Here is a 21,659-nt window from a genome sequence, read left to right as displayed (position 1 = left end):
CAGTGGAGGCAAGGAATTGCAACTTTTTTCTATTATTGTACACCTTGAAGGCGAGGTTAATTAAATCCTGTTGGGGGTTTGAGGGCTGGAATTATTTAATTTTTGGAGTTTTATTTAATGTCAGGAGCAGATTGGGTAATAAAATGTATTTTGAGAATAAGACGGCCTTTTGACCTTTTAGGGTCTAGGGCTGTAAAGCGTCTCAGGGTTGCTGCCGAGCGAGCCATGAACTGGGCTGGGTTTTTATATTTGATGAAAAAGAGCCTAAACAAACACTATCTGATTTGGGATAAAGAAAAAGGAGCATTAACCTTGATGATACCTTTAGCTCCAGCCACCTTTTTAAGAGTAAATTGCTGGGCAGGTGGGGGAGGGCTAGTCACGGAATGAAACTGTAAGCTGGACCGGGTGTGAGGAGGGGCAGTGATAAAAGGATTATAGGGTTGGAGGAATGGAGGCTGAGGAAGAGTTGGGACCTAGCTCAGCCTGGGGAGGAGGGGAGAGGTCTGGTGGGTCTGCAGAAAAGGAAGATTAGAAAGACTCAGCAACACTTGGGGTTGGGACTGAGGGGACAGGTGGGGGACAGGTGGGAGGGAAAGAAGATTTGGGATAAGTTGCATTGGGAAGAGAGACTAGAGAGGGACCGATGTGTAAAAGAATGCCTGGACGTCAGGCACCTCAGACCATTTGCCCTTTTTACGACAAGAATTATTTAGATTTTATAGGATGGAAAAATTGAAAGTGCCGTTTTCCGGCTATTTGGAACTACTGTCAAGTTTGTATTGGGGTCAAGCGGCATTGCAGAAGAAAATAAGATGCTTAGATTTTAGGTCAGGTGAGAGTTGAGAGGTTTTAAGTTCTTAAGAACAGAGGCTAAGGGAGAAGGAGGAGGAATGGAAGGTGGAAGCTTGCCCATAGTGAAGGAGGCAAGCCTAGAGAAAAGAGTAGAGACACGGAGAAGGGGTGGGGGGGGGGGGGTTCTTGCCCTCCAGAAAAGCAAAGAAGGGGTTGGGGCACGGAAATAAGGGATTGAGGGTTCTTGCCCCCTGGAAAAGCGGGACTTGCAGCTAAGGGTGAAGGAGAAGGGGTTGAGGGGTACTTGCCCCTCCCCCCGAAAAGCAGAGAAGGGGTAGAGACACGGAGAGAAGGGGTTGGGGTATTTGCCCCTCCCCCAGAAAAGCGGGACTTGCGGCTAAGGGTGAAGGACCAAGGCAGGCGTCCCTGCATGGTCCGACACCTTTGAAACATGGGTGAATAATCAGAGAGGTGTCCCTGCAATGATTAAACACCAAGGGAAGGCTGCCTTCCCAGTCCGTGACTGGCACCGGAGTTTTGGGTCCACGGATGAAATGTGTCTCCTTTGTCTCTACCAGAAAATGAAAGGAATTGAAATTAAGAGAAGGGAGAGATTGAAGTGTGGCACCAAGATTGAAAGGAGAAAGAGGTTGAGGGATAGTGAGGGAGGTTGGAGAAGAGAGTAAAAAGAGTCCGCTTACCGGATTTGAAATTGGTGATATGTTTCTTGGGCTGGTCGGTCTGAGGACCTGAGATTGTAGGTGGATCTTTGTCACGGAGCAAAGAGCAGGAGGTCAGGGGATTGATCTCCCAAGGGAGGTCCCCCTGATCCGAGTCACGGCACCAAATTTCACTCGCGTCCATGTGAAGAGACCACCAGATAGGCTTTGTGTGAGCAACATGGCTATTTCACCTTGGTGCAGGTGGGCTGAGTCTGAAAAGAGAGTCAGCGAAGGGAGATAGGGGTGGGGCTGTTTTATAGGATTTGGGTAGGTAAAGGAAAATTACAGTCAAAGGGGGATTGTTCTCTGGCTGGCAGAGTGGGGGGTCGCAAGGTGCTCAGTGGGGGAGCTTTTTAAGCCAGGATGAGCCAGGAGAAGGAATTTCACAAGACAATGTCATCAGTTAAGGCAGGAACAGGCCATTTTCACTTCTTTTGTAGTGGAATGTCATCAGTTAAGGCAGGAACCGGCCATCTGGATGTGCACATGCAGGTCACAGGGGATGATATGATGGCTTAGCTTGGGCTCAGAGGCCTGACAGTACCTGTGCTGCTTGTGTACACCTGGAATCCGTGAAGTTAGCTCACACTATGTTTTCTAGCTAAGCCTTGTCCATGCTGTTGTTGAATAGTTGGCATGCCACCACTGGATCCCTACCTTATGAAAGCTTATGAAGGCAGGAACATGTTCTTATTCACTCTTACTGTGTACTATACTTTACACAGAGTTGCTACTCTCTATTGTCTTTTGAATATTATGAAAACTTTGCAAGCAAATATCTTTCTTTGAAAGTTGCTTGTAACGTTTAAATTACTATTAAAATATAAGATACCACTTTGTGATAGGAGGCATGACTCAGGGAGGGCTGGCTTGTTCCTGTCTTTTAAATCTGATTTTGAAAATATGCTATTGGTTATGATAAAATAAACAATCCTCTTCCTCTTCCTTTTTCTGTTTTGTGAACTTGTTTTCAGGCCAACCATTTAAACTGGACCCCAAATCTGCTCATCGAAAACTGAAGGTGTCCCATGATAACTTGACAGTAGAACGTGATGAGTCATCATCTAAGAAGAGTCACACACCTGAACGCTTCACCAGCCAGGGAAGCTATGGAGTAGCTGGAAATGTGTTTATTGATAGTGGCCGGCATTATTGGGAAGTGGTCATAAGTGGAAGCACATGGTAGGCAACTTATATCTATTGTCCTGCAGTTATAAAAAGGCACATCTCACTCTGTACTTACAGAGTCAACCCATACTGAAATGCATCTTAAAGAATAAAATGCAGGAAAGTTGTATTAGTCAGCTATTGCTAGGATAATGCTGCATAACAAACACCCCCAAACTCAGCAGATTCAAACAACCAACATATATTACTAATAACCACATCTGTGGGTTCTCTGTTCAAGATTATAGAGCTCTGGTCATTGGAAGAGCTATACCATGCTAACACACTGCTCTTTCATGTCATGAAACATGGGTCGGCAAACCACAGCCCAGGAGCCAAACCTGGCCTGCTACCTGGTTTTGCAAATAAAGTTTTATGGGAATACAGCCAGGTCCATTTTTTTACATATAGTCCATGGCTGCCTTTCAGCCACAACAGCAGAGTCAAGTCGTTAATAGAGAATCATATGGTCTACGAAGCCAAAAATATTTACTTTCTGGTCCTTTCAAGAAAAAGTTTGCCATTCCCTACTTTAAAACGTCACTCTTCATCATTATACAAAACTAATTTCTGTTGCCTTGTATGTTTTATGGTTCTAGACTGGACCAATTAGTGCAAATAGCTAAGGGCTGAATGGTGGGGGTGAAGCAGTGATCATAGGCTGAGAATAATTTCAAAAGGCCTGTTAGATCCAGCCCAGTGACTTTAGCCCACTGAGTTCTCTAAGAATAAGGGCAAAGGTCAGGACACAATTACATTGGAATTAGTTAACCTCACAAAGTTAACCTTGCCTAATCCACAGCCACAAACTGCACCCCTTTGACCGTCTGTCTCACAAATGCCTGCTTGCTATTGATCAAAAAGGGAGCTATTTTATTTTTATTTAACAAGCCCTTATATGGTGCAAGTATGTGCCAGGCACTAGTCTAAGCATTTTACAGATGTCAACTCATTTATTCAGCCTTACATCCCTACAAAGGTAGGTGCTAATATTATCCACTTTACGGATGAGGTGACTGAGGTATATGCTGAAGATCACAGGGTTACAAAGCTCACAGGTGGCAGAGTCAGCAAGTCTGCAGTCAAGGGTCAGGCTCTTAACCAGCAGTCCACAATCATTATCTGTAAAGGGCCAGAGATTCAATATTTCTGGTTTTGCACGCCAAATGATTTTTGTCACTAATACTCGACTCTTCTGTTGTAGTGGGAAAGCAGCCACAGACAACACCTACACAAATGAACATGGCTGCATTCCAATAAAACTTCATTTATAAAAACAGGCAGAGGGCCAGAGTTGGCCCCTGGGTAGTAGTTTGCCGTTCCCTGCTCTTAACCACCATGCTATGCTGCTATTCACAAAAGGGTGGTATATTTTTGAAATGCTATAATTACTCTCTAGGGTTTATGATAGTGTACTTAATGAGTGATGATAGCTGAATCCTTGCTTTAAAAAATAAAATCAACATTCAAAATTGCATAGCCTGAAGATGGTGAGTATAACAGTGTTTCTTTCAATAGAAGCATGATAAAACACTTATTTATATATTTAAAAAACCTTTCAATTCAAACCTATGCAAATAATGTGACATGTCTGAGTCCCTTATATTGCAGGTAGAAATTAGCCAAAAATCTAAGAAGTGAATCGTAAGCTTACCGTCTCTCCCAATAATGGTACACACTATATTGGTTGAGCGAGTAGGTTTTCCTTTGTTGTTATCCTCATAATTCTCTTTGCCTAGAAGCTTTTTCTGTTCCAACATCCTGCCAGAGGATGGAGGACAAATCCTTCACCCCACTAGGCTCTGGGCTAGATTGGCATTTGCAATGTTTAGCTGCAGTGGGGCAAAATTAAAGCACAAAGGAAAACACAATGGATGCAGGTACAAAAAAGCAAATGTTTCTAGTTAATTAATGTGCTGTATTCATCTGGGATAGAATCCAGGGTCTAAATGATTATTACTCTATTAATAATTATTTATGATAAATGAAACCTGATCATTACGATCTCATTGCCATTGATGAATAATTTGCAAAATTCCATCAGACCACTTCAGTTATATAAACACAGATCAGCATTACCTTGAAAACACCCTCCAGATGTCAAAACTAACTCATGAGGGGGAAAAGAAATTCTAAAATTAATTGCTACACAATTAATCTTTACAAACCTGACTGTGTCAATTTCAGAAAAATCTTCATGTAGAAAGTCACTTTACATTTCCTGGGGGGTATTAGCAAGGAAGGGGCACCCCCTACGGTTAAATGCCTGTGACATCTTGATTTACAACAGCTAATGACATATATTTGCTTATGAAATATAGTCTGGACTTTAAATTGATGTGTCCATTATGATCTGTGCAATGGGGCATGTTAACATTGCTCTGAGAGACATAATTTTTATACTTTGAATTCTCCGTGTCTCACTGCGTAACTTAATGGAACATTACATTCTGCCTGCACCTTTCAAGCTCAATGGAAATATGTACCTAGTTTCACAGATTAATGATACTATAATGGTATTTTCCTTTGCTTAATGGACTATACACTTAGTTATTTTCTTACTCTCTAATGCCAGTGTGCACTTGGTGTTTTATGAAATGGTGTTAACTAAACGAGTAATAACAGGTTCATGCAAAGATTATTAGACCAGAAGGGGTGGGGGCAGCATACAACTCTGGATTTTGCTCCCAATTTTAATCTTCTGTTTCTATTTGCCACATGTAGTCAGCCATACCTGCCACAGCTATTTCATAGGGTTCAGTTAAGGTTCAAATGGGAAATAAACATCAAAGTAATAAAAAATAAAAATGCTGTGCCACAACAAGAAGGAAACAATACAGATGTGGTGATTTTGTGATGCAAATGCAGGTTCCAAATTGTCTGAAAAATGGAAATGGTATTCACTGGGGTATACAGAACATTTTGGGGGGTGGGCGATACTGACAATTGCAAAATGAAAACCTTTCCAAAATGTATGTATTAGTCTGTTTTCATGCTGCTGATAAAGGCATAACCAAGACCGGGCAATTTGCAAAAGAGGTTTATAATGGACTTACAGTTCCATGTGGCTGGGAAAGCCCTCAATCATGGCAGAAGGCAAGGAGGAACAAGTCACGTCTTACATGGATGGCAGCAGGCAAAAAGAGAGCTTGTGCAGGGAAACTCCCCCTTTTTAAAACCATCAGATCTTGTGAGACTTATTCACTATCACGAGAACAACACTGAAAGGACCTGCCCCCATGATTCAATTTCCTCCCACCGGGTCCCTCCCACAACATGTGGGAATTCAAGATGAGATTTGGTGGGGACACAGCCAAACCATATCATCAATCAGTGTATCAAATGAACAGATGACATTTGAGACCCCTGATGCACTCCACAGAAGGGAGCCAGAAGCTTACAGGACCCTGGAAGGGCTGGGGCATGAAGTCAGGGAGTCTGCTGCCCTAGTTCACGGAGTCATGATGAACTGTAGCTGCTGCAAAGTTGCCCACAGCACAAGGCAGGTGTACTCAGGCACTCATCTAGAAGCTTCCACCAACTGCACGTCTACTGTCTGCCATCAGGAAAGAGTGTTTCCCCGCCTCTAAGCACTTCTGGATCTTGTGCAAAGGCATCGCAATAGCAGAGCCTGACCCAGACTCCTACAGGATAGGAGATTCTGGGAAATGCAACTTGGATTCTCCTCATAAGCAGGAGAGGATGGACGGGAGGGAAGAGAGGATGCAACATTGATGACAGACAGGCCTGCACACTGGGCTTGGCAGATTATCAATTCCATCCTTCTTTTGGATTTAGTGATGGCATGTTATGTTAATTTTCTTTTTAAACACACCACTCTTAAAGTGATTGTATTTTAAGTCCAGTATGATTTTTTTAAAGAATGTCATTTTATTAAAGACCCATGAAATTTTTCTCTCTGCATTGGGTAAGGTACCATATATTAATATCCAATTAGACTGGTTTCTGCTGTAACATATTAAAAGTTCAACTGTGAGTCAGTTACTCTTTATTAAGAGTGATGGGTTTTGTTTATCTTAATAACTAACTGAAATATGATGAATATTACAGAGGCATGCCTCAGAGGGGTAAAAAGAGATTAAGAAGCTTAGAACATTGTAGAAAGCATTCTTTGGATTTTTTTGAGCAGCGAGAGAACATTTAGAGTAACCAGAAGATCCGTCTGCTCAAACACGTTCAGAATTTTTTTTCAGTATAGTAGGAAATAATATAATCAGAAAGGCTCTTGGCAGTGATGAACTGCACAATTTCTGGTTACGGATGGCATTGTAGAATGTAGTTCGTGTTTGTGGGTTTTGAGTCATCCTAAGTTCAAATTCTGATTCTGGTACTTATTGTTAATATGTGCCATCAGGCAATAATAATAAAATAGCAGTTACTGAATATTACATGCCAGGTCCTGTGCCTAGGACTTAACATGTATTCTCTCCTTTACTCCTTAAAATAACACTGCAAGACGGAGACTATCATTGTCCCTGTGGTATACATGAGAAAACTGGGGCTGAGTAATGACAAAGGACTTATCCCCGCAAATGGGAATCATCTTCTGTGCTTGCCCTTGGCAAAGTGCATTCAGAATCAGAAAATGACAGACATGGTGTTAAGTGAAAAATTAAAAGAAGGTCAAAAGGAGAAGTCTAGGGTTGTGCTGTCCAGTATGGTAGCTATGAGCCACATGCAGCTATTTAAATTATTTAACTTAATGAAAATTAAATAAATTTAAAGTTCAGTTCCTCAGTCTCACCAGCCGCAACTAAAGTGCCTGGTAGCCATATGTGGCTTGTGGTTATCATATCGAGGAGAGGAGAACATCTCAATCATTGAAGAAAATTCTTTTGGTCAGCACTGGTCTAGCGAATTCATCGTGTAGATTTTTATAAGTGAAAAAAAGAGCAAAACGCAAAGTTCAAATTCTCTGTAGTGTTTGAGCTGAAAACAGAAATGTGGGTAAGTACGACGCTTCTTTCCACCCACTATATGTTTGGGAGGGAAGGAGATGAACACAGATGTTGGGGTTCTTGCCAAGCTTTCACTTAAAGAAAATGAACGGGGACAACAAATGATCATGTTTTTATAACCCCTGAGGGGTTATAAAAGACCACAGAACGGATTTAACGTGCATGTGCAACATGGCTCATTGTTTTTGTTGTTGCTGTTTTGTTTCTGCAGGTATGCCATTGGTCTTGCTTATAAATCAGCCCCGAAGCACGAATGGATTGGGAAGAACTCTGCTTCCTGGGCGCTCTGCCGCTGCAACAATAACTGGGTGGTGAGACACAATAGCAAGGAAATCCCCATTGAGCCTGCCCCCCACCTCCGGCGCGTGGGGATCCTGCTGGACTATGATAACGGCTCTATCGCCTTTTATGATGCTTTGAACTCCATCCACCTCTACACCTTCGACGTCGCATTTGCGCAGCCTGTTTGCCCCACCTTCACCGTGTGGAACAAGTGTATGACGATTATCACTGGGCTTCCTATCCCAGACCATTTGGACTGCACAGAGCAGCTGCCGTGAGCACCTGGCCACATGGAGCTGCTTTCTGGGGAACAATAAGGTTCAGGCCACTATTTAGGGGACTGAGAAAGCACAGGCTTCATGAGTGTAATGAAATCTCACCAAAAGTGTCCAGAAATCGGCTCAGATAGGGCTCAAAACAAGAGATTCCTCTCCTTTTACTGTGTCTTGTATTAAGTATGGGCTTTAATAATTTCTTTAATTTTTTTGTATTTAGAGGAAAATCTATAGATTATTTATAAGAGAAACATAATCAGGATTACAACTTTTAGGAAGTACTTGGTTTTGCACATTAAGAGGCCCATAAGTTTATCAGCTATTTACAACTATTTCATCACAATCTATGGGCTTGCAAAAAAAACAAACAAAAAAAACTTTTGTAGTTTTGTATGTTATTCACCTTCTTACCTAATATCTCATAATGATCCCATGGTAGGTCTTCTCACCTCGATGGTGCATAACAGGATGTGTTTGAACCTAGCAGGGGAGGAAACAGGCTTTCTTACTCTGGTTTAATTTGAAGTGTTTTAATTGTGATGTCGAAAAGTTGTATCAGATCAACTAAAATGGAGAGCAAGACAGAGAATGAAAAGAATTGATTTTGGACCTCAGACCTTGCCGTGGCTAAATCTTTCCCTTCTGATAGCTGATGGGATAATGTTGGAAAGAAAGGTTCTGAATCCTTTTGGCCACATTTTGCCCTGTTTCTCTCAGGGTTAAGGGTTCTGAAGAACATTAAGAATGAGATTGCAATTGAAAATAGTCATTTTGAATCCTATTGATTATTCAAAAATGCAGGCTGATTTGTCTTTTATCAGAGGTAGGATTCTGTTTTATGGTATAGAATCTACTTTATCCTTCCTTTTAATAGTTCCTTTAGACTTGTGAAATTTCTTCACACATTTAATAGTTCTCCTATTTCCCCCTCCCCCATATCAATTTTCCTTTTGTCTCTGGGGCTGAGTAAATAAACATGTTCTATCACAAATAGCAGCACCACTTTGGATTGATTTTGCTCTCCAGGACATCAGCACATGGCCCTGATCACCACTACCACATCCAAACATAAGTCACTGAAAAACACTTAATATTTATGAGTCGGTAATGACAAGGGACATTGTATAAAGTACTATTTACTAGATACATGCCTCAAAGGTTATTATAAACAGACCTTTATTAAACACATCTTGAAAGATGCAGAAGTCCCTCTATAGTCTAGTATAGTTTACAATAGAGTTGTAAGACCAAAAAATAAAAAAAATTCAAACTCGTTATTCAGGAACCTGCTTATAAAATGTCAGCTGGGATTCTTTGCATGCCAATCTGATGCGTTGGAATGGTCCATGAATTAAGGCTTTCTTGAGCAGTTCTTGGACCAGAACTCTGGCATTGGTTCTAGTTTGATGAAGGGCATGACCTCTATAAATGGTTTCAATTGCTAAAATATTTACCTGGGATACTGGGTCAGCCATTTTGACTGAACAGACTAGTGGATTTAGACATTGTTTTTAGTTATTTTGTTTTTAACCAAATCAACCAACTGCCTCCCTGAAATAAGTCAATGAACTCATTGTTTCAGCATCACGTGGCCAAAGCTCATGTGATTGCAAATCTGGATTTCAAGGGAGGCCAAGCCAGTTTCCTGGGTCCTTCCATCCTCTTCCCTAGCAGACACTCTCCTTTTTCTTAACAGATAGATTCTATATATTTACTATATTATTTATACCCAGATGAATATTTTGATAGATACCTAAGACAATTTCACATCTAAAAGATGGACACCTCAATGGAAAAAAACAATTAATCTTTCTCTGGAAACCTTATAGGTTTTTCTTTTTATTACAATATAAAAGCAATGTGTGTTTGCCTTCTCTGAATAAACTGAAAGGGTTGTCTCAGTAATTTTTACACACATTTTGGGTAACTGGATAATGGATATTTTAATGCACTTTGTACACTAACAGGTTCTAAATAAAAGGGTCTAAAACTCAGCTTCTGAGTTTTTAAAATCATGGTCTCCAGGTACCAATAAATGCTACAGTTTGCCTTATGATGTTAATTAACATAAAACACTTAGTAGAAGGACAATATTTCCATGAAAATAATGTTTTTCAATATTAAGAAGTTACTACTCAAATTTTCACAGTAAGCCATTTAGGGTATGTTTTGGCTATTTTTATAAGGACATGAGAGATTATGTCATAATTTTGTTGTGGAAGTCTCACTCTTGGCTAACTTAAAAGCATTGTGGATAGTAGCAGTTACTAGTTCCAGGTTGTCATATTTACAGGAAAATATGTATATGGTGAAAGGCCACCGTGTTTAATTACTATAATGATGTAGAAAAGATTCCCGTGTGAATTTTTTTTGAAAGTCTAAAAAATGTATGCTGTAAAAATTTGCTGCAGTGTAATTTTGCATTCTCTTTAAACTGATTGAGGTCACAGTATTTTATTATTTGAGGTCCTCACCACAGGAAACACTGCGATACAGGGGCAAAAGAGATGGCAGTGCCAATTAAATTAATACAACAAAATCAATGCAGCACCAACCAAGACTGCCAGGTGTGGTGTCATGGGTATGCCCAGAGCCCAGGAGTTCAGAAGGGCCCTAAGCTCTGCTGTTGCTGTCTTGAAATTCTTAATAATTTTTGAACAAGGGGCCTGCATTTCCACTTTGCACTGGGCCTTGCAAATTATGTAGCGAGTGCTCATAAAAGAACTCAGAAACATGGTACCTCTCTTCCTGGTGGATACGAATAAAGAAATCTGGATCCAAAGTTGAAAGTTGCTGGCGGTATCATTCAAGTAGGACTCTAAATGGTGGATTAAGATGAGGGCGGGCCTGGGTGAAGATTCTTTCCAGCTTTAAAAGAAAGTGATTTCAAAAACTGACTGCATTGACGATGGTTTCTGCTGGAGGAAAAGAAACAGCTTGAATACAGACAGGCTTTTTTATTACGGTACTGCTATATTGACCTTAAACTTGCTGAGGAACTGAACTAACGTCCTCCAGTGACCGTGGAATTCCATCTCAGCTCCAGGAACATGCAGATGATACCTGCAAAGAGACACGCATATATGCTGGCATACATGTGCATTTGGTGTTGGGAAGTTGACCATCTGGTCTACCTTAATAGAATGGTAAAAAGCACACCAAGACTGATGGGGGCAGGAGGATGTTTTTGAAAACAGCGCTTCTCAACCAGGGCTCGATTTTGCCCCCCAGGAGACATTTGGCAATGCAATGGCAACTTTTGGTTGTTGCAGCCGGGGAAGGGAAGCTACCAGCATCTAGTGCCTAGAGGTCACGGACGCCGTTAAACATCCTACAGTGCAAGCGCAGCCCCCGACCACAAAGAGTTGTCTTGCTCAAATATCAACAGTGCTGCAGTGTAGAAACTTGATCGCTGGTTTTCTTTTAATGCAAAACTCTCATAAAAACCTTTCACTTTTCTGTCATTGATTGATTATATGCTTGATACACCCAAAAAGAAAAGGGGAGGGGCACCAATTCACCTACACTCCGGTGGCTCCTTCACCTTTAAAAATATTTCTAAAATAGTTACAAAAATCTGATATCTGAAAAGCAATCCAAGCCTGTGTAAATGGGAATCACTGATAAATATCATCATCTGTATGAGCTTGGCTTGGACATGAAAAATTGATTCTCTTTATGTCACTCCTTGCCCCTAGACAAATTCAATGCCCGGTACTTAAGTCACACTGCCAAGCCCTTGGCCCTGACTATTGTCTTGATTGCTGTTGCTTTCTGGTTCAAAATAAAATCATTTTTGTGGCACCAAGACCCTCTGTCTCTGCCTGTCTCTGTTGCCTTTTCATCATTTTGTGTTTTTGCAGTTATGATGTTGACAAATATTTATTCAACATCTACCGTTTATTCATACTACTTCATGACATATAATTCATTTTCTTTTACTGTCTCTCATCCACCATTTGCCTTTCCCTATTCAAAATACAATTCTTTTACAACACTCAAAATATTCTCCAGGGAATTTTTAAAACACAATAAAAGAAAGCCTGTATAGAAGTGGAAACCCAGAACAAGGTTTGCTTGATTTCAAGTCTTATAGATGGGGTGAGGAAGAGAAGAGCAATGATTATTTGAACAGAGCACTGAGAGTCTTTACAGTGTGATCTAGGACAATCCTAGCAATTGGTCCATACATATATCCCCAACCCCATCCCATGGGCCTGACTTTCTCTCACTAGATATGCAAGCCTTTTTGGTCTTCGTCAGCGCTATGCAAAGTGTGGTCCAGGAATCTGCAGCGTCTGCATCACCTGCGAGCTTGTTAGAAATACCAGTTCTCCTGCCTCCCCCGAGACCTGCTGATCAGAATCTTTGGGGTGGAGTCACCCCAGGGGATTTTGATACTAGTGAAAGTGTGTGAAGCACTGCCCTGGGGAGCTGCTTCCAGTCTCATAGCCCATATAGAAAGGCACTTACCACCTGAGATGTGTTTTCAAGGCAATGTGCTTTAGAGAGAGCAGGATGTAATGCAGTGATTCTTAACGTGACTGAGCATTTAAACCGTGTTTTCTGCAAATGAGGATTCCTGGATCCCATCCTGAAAGATTAGGGATGAGAAGGTCAAGAGCATGGCTCAGCAGCCTGTACTTTTCTTTCTTTTTTTTTTCTTTTAGCAATTCTGAAGTGCAACCAGGATTGGCAGCCAATGCAAGTCACAGGGCTCAGCATTTTTTTCTATAAAGGGTCAAATAGTGAATACTTTAAGTTTACAGCCCATACTATCTCTATGGCAACTACTGAACTACTTACTACTCAATTCTGTGGCTATAGACAAAAAGCAGCCATAAAGGATATGTCAATGAAGGGGTGTGGTTGTGTTCCAATAAAGCTTTATTTACAAAAACAGGCATTGAGCTGGATTTGGCCTGTGGACTGTAGTTTGCCGACCCCTACTGTAGTGGACACAGTACTGGACTGGCAGCTCAAACCCCTCAGGGCATTCTCTAACTATCCCCTTACACACTGAGGGCCCAGCCATGTCCCTTCTTGTGTGGGCCTCTGTAAGCTCTTAAAGGTCCTTTCAACAATGACTTACCATAAATTCTGTGAAATCACAGAACTCCTGGAAAAGTAGTAATGGAGTGCTTAAGACAGGGCCACTCAACGGGTATTAGAAGATTGGTTCGTTCAACAGACCAGGGTGGGTGTGCCAGCATTCTAATGGTTAGCTTTACCTCCTTCCTAATTTTGACTCAAATCAGCATTTCTCACAAGTGACAGGTGTGTAAAATATATTCCCTTTGATAAGAGTTTTGAAGGATATTTAATTTGAACTTTTGAAACTGAACAGACACTACCATAATTACCTTTCAAAGTCAACTTGAAGGGCATGTCATACACTCCACAGGGTAGCCCACATCTTGCCTTTAAAAAAAAAAATACACAAGTGAAATATGTTGAAGAAGGCAAATGCTCACAATTATAATAGGAGGACAAAAAGGGAGAGGTGGGACTAAAAAAATCCCTTTTCCTGAGTACCATGCTCACTATGGAATGCACATTCAAAAATGTAAAATAAAAATGGAGTTAAGGACTTATAGAACAACCTTTCTTGTAATTGTTCTATCTTAGTAATGCGCAATTTATGGAAAGGAATTAGGGTCTCTCTTTGGGTCTTTTTCAGCCATGTTCTCCTAAGAGAATCATTAAAGCATGATTAAATAGGAAGCAGAGCAATTAACGAACAAATATGTCATGGCCGAAAACCAATTACCAATTAAGGAGTAGCAAAGAAAAATGATTTAATGAACACTGGTTCTTTTGCACAGTCTATTTATTCTTGAAGCTCAATTTTTATTATGTTCATTAAAAGCTGTTCATTTTCACTAAAGCATTTCAAATAATAATGCTTATCTTACCTCTTCACCAATCTTATTTTCCCTCCAACTACTGCCCTCCCTTACCTTCTCTTCTCTGTCAAGCTTCTCAAAGGGCTGTTCAGACCCGCTGCTTCTGATTCTCACCCATCGTTGTGAAGAATCGACTCCCCCACACCCTACTGGGAGTTCAGTGTCTTCACTCAACCAAAATAGTGCTCACTGAAATAAAAATGGCATCTACGTCAATATGTATTCTAATAGATGGTTTGTTGGCCTCATCTTGACATACAGCAGCTTTTGAGGTGTTGACCATTTCGTGCTTTTTAAATCTTTCCTTAGGCAATGCCATTCATGCCATCACTCAATCACCATTTTGTGCAGAAGCCTCCCAAATTCAAATCTCTAGGTCTGGTTTCTCCACTAAGCTCAGCCCTACACATTGACCTATTTTTTGCAGTAATCAGTTTTGGGTGCCTAAAGTCCGTCTCAAGTTCAACATATCCAAACTGCATTCATGATCTCTTCTTAAAACCTCGTCCTGGCCAATCATGTTCATGAACCAAAAACCAAAGGTTCAGGTTTGATGTCTCCCTCACCCTCCATGTCCAGTCCATCACCAAGTCCTGTTGATTTTATTTCTTAAATATCTCTTTAACTGGCCGAGTTCTCTCTACTTCTGCACTGAACCTCCAAGTATGAGCTTTCACATGTCACACATCTACAGATTAAATAGATGAAATAACCTGTTAACTGGTCTACCTGTAATCTACACTACATCTTCTCCTTTAATTCCTCTCCCAGAGCAGCCAAGGTAATCTCTGAATTATATCACATCATGCACACTTCGGAACACTCGTTCCATCATTTTCATCCCACTCCCAACCCCCATACACTGACTGAAAGTCCTTCCAAGTTTCTGACCTACCTTCCATGAAACTCTTCCATGGTGCTGATAAGCCCCTCCATGGTCTTGTGCTTGCATATCTCCTCAGCATCATCTTGGACCATTCTCCTCTTTTCCCCTGCACTCTGGCCACACTGGCTGTTGTAGCCATGTTCTCGTCAGCCACAAACCTCCACTTGGACCACTCTTCCCTCACCTTCCTAACTAAGGTCAATATTTCAGATGGCCTCTCAACCACCATTTCCTGATCTCTCTGCCTAAGCCAAATTCCCCTAATATTGATCTAAAAAGCAACCTATGCCTCCCTTCATAGTGTGGTCACTGTTGCAACCTAGCATTTGTATATATTTTGTTTACCGTTTCTGTTTATTTGCCCCCATTAGACTGTAATATCCCTGAAATTTTAGACCAGGACTGGCGTAGCCCAATATTTGCCATATAGTAGGTGGTCTATAAAAATTTAGAGTGAAATTCTAATTTCTCATGAATGAGTTTTATGTGTAACCTTCTCTTAAGCCCACAGCATCCACCATTCTCTTTTTAAAAGACTTGTGTTTATAAAAAGTGCTCCATATATGCAGCAATCCTATATTTTACAAAATAAAAAATAATATTAAAATAAAAGCTAGAACATCTACCTTCCAGCAAACTCTGTCCTCTCTTTATAGTGGCTGCAGGTCATCCGATAAAGATAAAACCTTGAATTTGGGCAAGTAAGCCTGTCCATTAGTGTATTTTATCATCTCCTGCCTGGCTTCTGTCACTAAATTCTAAGTTGGAAATTGCACTTACAAAATTCCTACTTGCTGGCTCAGCTCACCCTACACTTTAAGATAATTCACATGCAAATAAGGTGGGCTCTAAGGTATCACTATCTGCTTTTGTCTTGGAGAAGTGCCCTACCTCATTGGTAGCTCCACCCAGTTTTCCAGAAAACAAACTCCCTATTCTGCATTGCAGTATCACAATCTCAACCTCCTTAATTCCCCTCAGTAGCTTGGTTCTCTGGCCTTGAACTCCTTCTGACTTGATTTCCAGGGTGATCTCTGGATTTTCCAGGCAGCAGTGGATTTCTACTTGGAACTCCACTCAATGCCTATCTCAGATTACCAACTCAATGCTACTGCCCTGCTTCTTTGCATGGGCCAGTTGCTGTGTCCTTCATCACTTCAGAATCTGTTAACCATGTTCCCAGGGTTACTGCTTTTCAGCCCCTTTAAATGAACTAGTCACATCCACATTTCCCAAAGATCCAGTAACTCAAGAACAACTCCAGGCTATTTGCAATATATAAGAAACTCAATTTAAATAATGAAGGCATAGATGGGTTAAAAGTAACAGGATAGAAAAAGATATAATATCCAAACACTAATTAAAAGAAAGCTGGAGTGGCTATACGAAGAGCAAAGTAAGCTTCCAAAAAAGAGACATTTCCAGGGATAAAGAGAGACATCACATAATAAAGAGGTCAATTCACCAAGAAAAGCTATCAACTCTGAAGTGTATGCATCTAAAAACAGACCTTGTGCTATGGTTTGAATGTGTCCTGCAAAAAGCATATGTTGGAAACTGAATCTCAAATACAACAGTATTGGGAGGTGGGACTTAATGAGAGATGATTAGACCACAAGGGCTCCTCCCTCATGAATGGATTGACGCCATTACCACGGAAGTAGGTCTGTTATTAAAGGGTGAGTTCAGTCCCCTTCTTTCTCCCTCCTTCTCTCTCTCTTTCGCTCACATGTGTGCACCTATGTGCGCATGCCTTCCACTATGTGATAACATAGCAAGAATGTCCTCACCAGATGACAGCCTCCAGATCATGGATGTCCCAGCTTCCACAATTGTAAGCCAATAAATTCCTATTCTTTATAAATTACCCAGCCTCAAATATTTTGTTATAGCAGCATAAAATGGACTGAGCCACCTTCAGAATTCATGAAGCAAAAAATGATAGATTTGAAAAAATAGATTGGGCACAGTGGCTCATGTCTGTAATCCCAGTACTTTGGGAGGCCAGAGTGGGTAGATCATTTGAGGTCAGGAGTTCGAGACCAGCCTGGCCAAGATGGTAAAACCCCACCCCTGCCAAAAATACAAAAATTAGCCAGGTGTGGTGGCAGGCACCTGTAATCCCAGCTACTCAGGAGGCTGAGGCATGAGAATCGCTTGAACCCAGGAGGTGGAGGTTGCAGTGAGCAGAGATTGTGCCACTGCACTCCAGCCTAGACAACAGAGGGGAGTCAATGTCAAAAAGGAGGAGGAGGAGGAGGAGAAGGGGAAGAAGAAGAGGAAGAGGAAGCGGAAGAAGAAGAGGAAGAAGAAGAAGAAGAAGGAGGAGGAGGAGAAGAAACAGAAGAAGAAGAAAGGATAAATCCACAGTCATGGTTGGAGATGTCAACATTCTTCACTTAGTAATCAATAAAGCAAGTAGACAAAAATATCATCAGGAAGTGACCCACATTTCCAACAAACTTGACCTGATTAACATTATAGATCACTGCAGAATACTTTCTTTTTAAGTAATCATTGAATATTCAGGAAGTTAGACTATATTCTGGGCCATAGAACAAAGCTCTACAAATTTTTAAAAATGTGAAATTGTACTAAGTATACATCTTAATGACAATAGAATTAAATTAGAAATCAATAATGTGAAGATATATGTAAATCCCCAAATATTTGGAAATAAAAAAAATTTCTAAATAACCCCTGGGTCATAAAAGAAGTCAGAATGGAAATTAGAAAACATTTTGAATTGAACAAAAATTAAAATACAACATGTCAAATTGTACAGGATGCAGTTAAATTGGCACATTAAATGATCCTATTGAAGAAAAAGAAGTGCTTCAATTGTCTAAGCCTCCACCATAAGTGATTACAAAAAGAAGAGAAAATTAAAAGCAAAGCAAGCAGAGGGAGGGAAATATTAAGAGTAAGTGCAGAAATCAATTGAATTTTTAAAAATAGAGAAAATCAGTGTCATAAAAATCTGAGTTTTGAAAATCTCAATATAATTGATAATCTTCTAGAGAGACTAACAGGAAGAAAAGGAAAGGAAACAAAAATTAACAATAGCAGATATGAGAGAACCTCTCAAGAAATCCCAATAGACATTAAAAAGATAATAAGACAATATTAAAATCTTGACAACTTAGATGAATGGACAAGTTTCTTGAAAGATACAAACGGCAAGCCGGGCGCGGTGGCTCACTCCTGTAATCCCAGCCCTTTCAGAGGCCGAGGTGGGCGGATCACAAGGTCAGGAGTTCGAGATCAGCCTGACCAACATGGTGAAACCCCGTCTCTACTAACAATACAAAAATTAGCCGGGCATGGTAGCACATGCCTGTAATCCCAGCTACTCAGGAGGCTGAGGCAGGAGAATCGCTTGAACCCGGGAGGCAGGTTCAAGTGAGCCGAGACTGCAGTGAGCCGAGATCACGCCATTGCACTCCAGCCTGGGCAACAGAGCGAGACTCCGTCTCAAAAAAGAAAAAAAGATACAAACTGCCAAGCTCACTCGATAAGAAATAGATAACATGGGCCGGGTGCAGTGGCTCATGCCTGTAATCCCAGAACTTTGGGAGGCCAAGGCAGGCAGATCACCTGAGGTTGGGAGTTTGAGACCAGCCTGGGCAACATAGTCAAACACCATCTCTACTAAAAATACAAAAATTAGCTGGATGTGGTGGTTCATGCCTGTAAATCCAGCTACTTGGGAGGCTAAGGCAGAAGAATCACTTCAACCTGGGAGGCAGAGGTTGCTGTGAGCCGGGATAGCGCCATTGCACTCCAGCCTGGGCGACAGAGTGAGACTCTGTCTCAAAAACAGAAAAAATTAGATAACATAGAAAGTCTTACATCAAATAAATAAAGACACAAGTAAAGCAATAAAAAGGAAGATACTACTCATATGTGTCTGAACTCAAACACATTATGCTAAGTAAAATCCACATCCTCTATAATTCCATTTACATGTCATCCTGCAAAAAGCAAAATTATGGAGACACAGAATAGATCAGTGATTGCCAGGGGCTGCCAGTGGGGCTAGTGGTTCATTACAAAAGGGCCTAAGGGAACTTTTGCGGGTGTCAGAAATGTTATCTTCATTGTAGTGGTAGTTACACAACTGTACGCATTTGCCAAAACTCACTGAATTGTGTTCTTAAAAAGGCAAATTTTACCGTATATAAAGTATACCTCAATAATCTTGACTTTTAAAAAATAAAAATAAAATAGATGAGTTCCTCTCAAGAAAAATATTCTATATTTTTTGTCAGGAATGAAAATGGGCATATAACCATAGAAATGGAAGTTTTCTATAAAGAGGACATTGTGCGACTCAATGACAATTGAAAAGCGAAAGTATTTAAAGGGAAATTATAATTTACTGGCAAGATATGAATTACCAAAATTGGCCAGAAAAGAGTAGAAAATATGAAAAAAGTAAAACAATAATCATAGATGATATTGAAAAAGTAATTGGCAATGATCTAACAGTTAAACATCAGGCCATAATAGTCTTAGAGCTAAATTCCACCAAGCATTTAAAAAAACAGGTACTTGCTATGTATTTAAATAGTTTCAAAAGACACAAAACACGAAAAATTCCCAACGAACTTTATGAATCTGGCATAAGCTTTATTCTAAACCCTGACAAAGATGCAACCAGAAATCCATATAGCAATTTCATCATTAGCAAATTAGGTCCAGCATTATTTTAAAATGATTGAGAGAGAGAGAAAAAGAGAGAGACAAAAGCACCATTACCAGGTAGGGTTGATTCTAGGCATGGAAGGATATTCCAATAGTAGGAAACCTATCAACATAATTACTTTTTTAAAAAAAGAAAAATATATAAAATATTAATAGACTTTCCAAAAGAAATCTGATAAATTTCAACAACCACTTATAATAAAAATTTTATTTAAATAGGAATAATGGAAATTATTTGGAGAAAACAGACCTTACTTGTACAAGTCAATAGCAAGCATGATTTTCTTTCAAATCAGGGGTGAAACAAGCAATGCTCAGTTTTATCAGTACCATTCAACATTGTTCTATAGGTTACTGTTAATGAAACAAATGGAATAATCTAAAGAACAGATAAAAAGCAAGATTCAAAATTATACTCATATGTGAGAATAACTAAAGTGATTTTAAGGTTCATTTAGAAAATTAAATTCCTAAGAGGAGTCAATAATAACCAAAAAAGAGAGCAAAGAGGGAGAACTTGCCATATGATATTTTAAAATGTATTGGAAAGACCCTCTTCTTAAAATAGTGGGGCAATGGTACAAGAATCATCAAGTAGATCAGTCAAATCATTTTAAAAAGTAAAATAAATTTTAGAAGAAAGTTTGCATAAATAAGAGACAGGGGAGAGTTTCCTAAATAGGAAAAGTTGGATATGTTTGACTACTAATCAAGTAAAATATAGAACCATTCCTTGGGATTAGTATCCATTCTATTATAAGAGTTCTTACAAAATGATTAAAAGGCTTTCAGAGTACATTCGCTGCTAAATTTGGAGCCTGGTCACTTAAGCCCGGTCGATATTAACCCTTAGTACATATTTATGCAATGTAGGAAAAAATAATCCAGTCAAAAATGAGCAAAGAAGGAACAGAATGAATATACATGTCAAGAAGAGAAAATTATAAAAAAAAACAATAGATGTTTGAAAAAAGGTTCAATCTCTCTAGTTCTAAAAATTCAAATAAAAACAATAGAACATGTAATTTGCCATCCACCAGATTAATTGAAATGAAAAGGAACAATAATATCCATCATTCATCAAGACTCTGGACACTCAACACTTTCCTGGGAGAGCATGACTTGCTACAGTATTTTGGGAAAGTAATCTGGTAATGTTTATTAAATTTGCAAACTGCTGGCTGGGCGTGGTGGCTCACACCTGTTATCCCAGCACTTTGGGAGGCCAAGGCAGGCAGATCACCTGAGGTCAAGAGTTTGAGACCAGCCTGGCTAACATGGTGAAACCCCACTTCTACTAAAAATACAAAAAATTAGCCAGCCATGGTGGCGCGCGCCTGTAATCCCAGCTATGCAGGAGGCTGAGGCAGGAGAATCGCTTGAACCCAGGAGGCGGAGGATGCAGTGAGCCAAGATTGCGTCACTGCACTCCAGCTTGGGCAACAAGAGTGAAATTCTGTTAAAAAAAAAAAAAAAAAAATTGCAAACTGCATAAGATATTCTCACTCTGTTGAAACCTATTCTATAGGACATAAATTGGCAAATTTTTCTGTAAAGGGCTAAATAGTAAATATTTTAGGCGATGAGGACCACATATAGTCTCTGTCACATATTTTTCTTCTGCTTTTTTATTTATTTATTTTTTTACAACCTGCTAACAATGCAAAAACTATTCTTAGCACTCACGCTGCACAAAAACAGGTAACAAGCCAGATTTGGTCCACAGACCATAGTATTCCAATACCTGCTAGAAAGTACCACTTATTAAGGACCTATGTAAAAAGATAATCAACTACAGTGGCAACAACTGGAAACAATCTGAATGTAAATCAACCCCGGAAAGGTTAGTTACATTGTCATTTATGTGGAACCACAAACTCTTTACACATCTGTTAAAAAGTCATAAAAGCCACTTTGGGAGGCCGAGGCAGGCGGATCAC

General features: G+C 40.1%; 1 protein-coding gene across 7 annotated transcripts in view; it reads left to right on the top strand.

Annotated features, from left to right (window-relative positions):
* MID1 (midline 1) overlaps positions 1 to 12,030 on the top strand; it is a 253,521-nt gene extending 241,491 nt beyond the window's left edge. For all 7 annotated transcript variants that reach the window (XM_032756556.2, XM_058441485.1, XM_032756558.2 and 4 more), the window contains 2 exons: positions 2,492 to 2,699; positions 7,875 to 12,030. In XM_032756556.2, the coding sequence (XP_032612447.1) occupies positions 2,492 to 2,699; positions 7,875 to 8,223 (557 nt within the window). In that variant the 3' untranslated portion in view covers positions 8,224 to 12,030. The remainder of the gene's footprint in view (positions 1 to 2,491; positions 2,700 to 7,874) is intronic.
* The last annotated feature ends 9,629 nt before the right edge of the window (positions 12,031 to 21,659 follow it).

Source organism: Hylobates moloch, unplaced genomic scaffold (assembly GCF_009828535.3).
Source record: "Hylobates moloch isolate HMO894 unplaced genomic scaffold, HMol_V3 SCAFFOLD_7, whole genome shotgun sequence".
NCBI lineage: Eukaryota > Metazoa > Chordata > Mammalia > Primates > Hylobatidae > Hylobates > Hylobates moloch.
The sequence above is the reverse complement of the archived record's forward strand: the minus strand, read 5'-3'. Positions and strand labels throughout refer to the sequence as shown.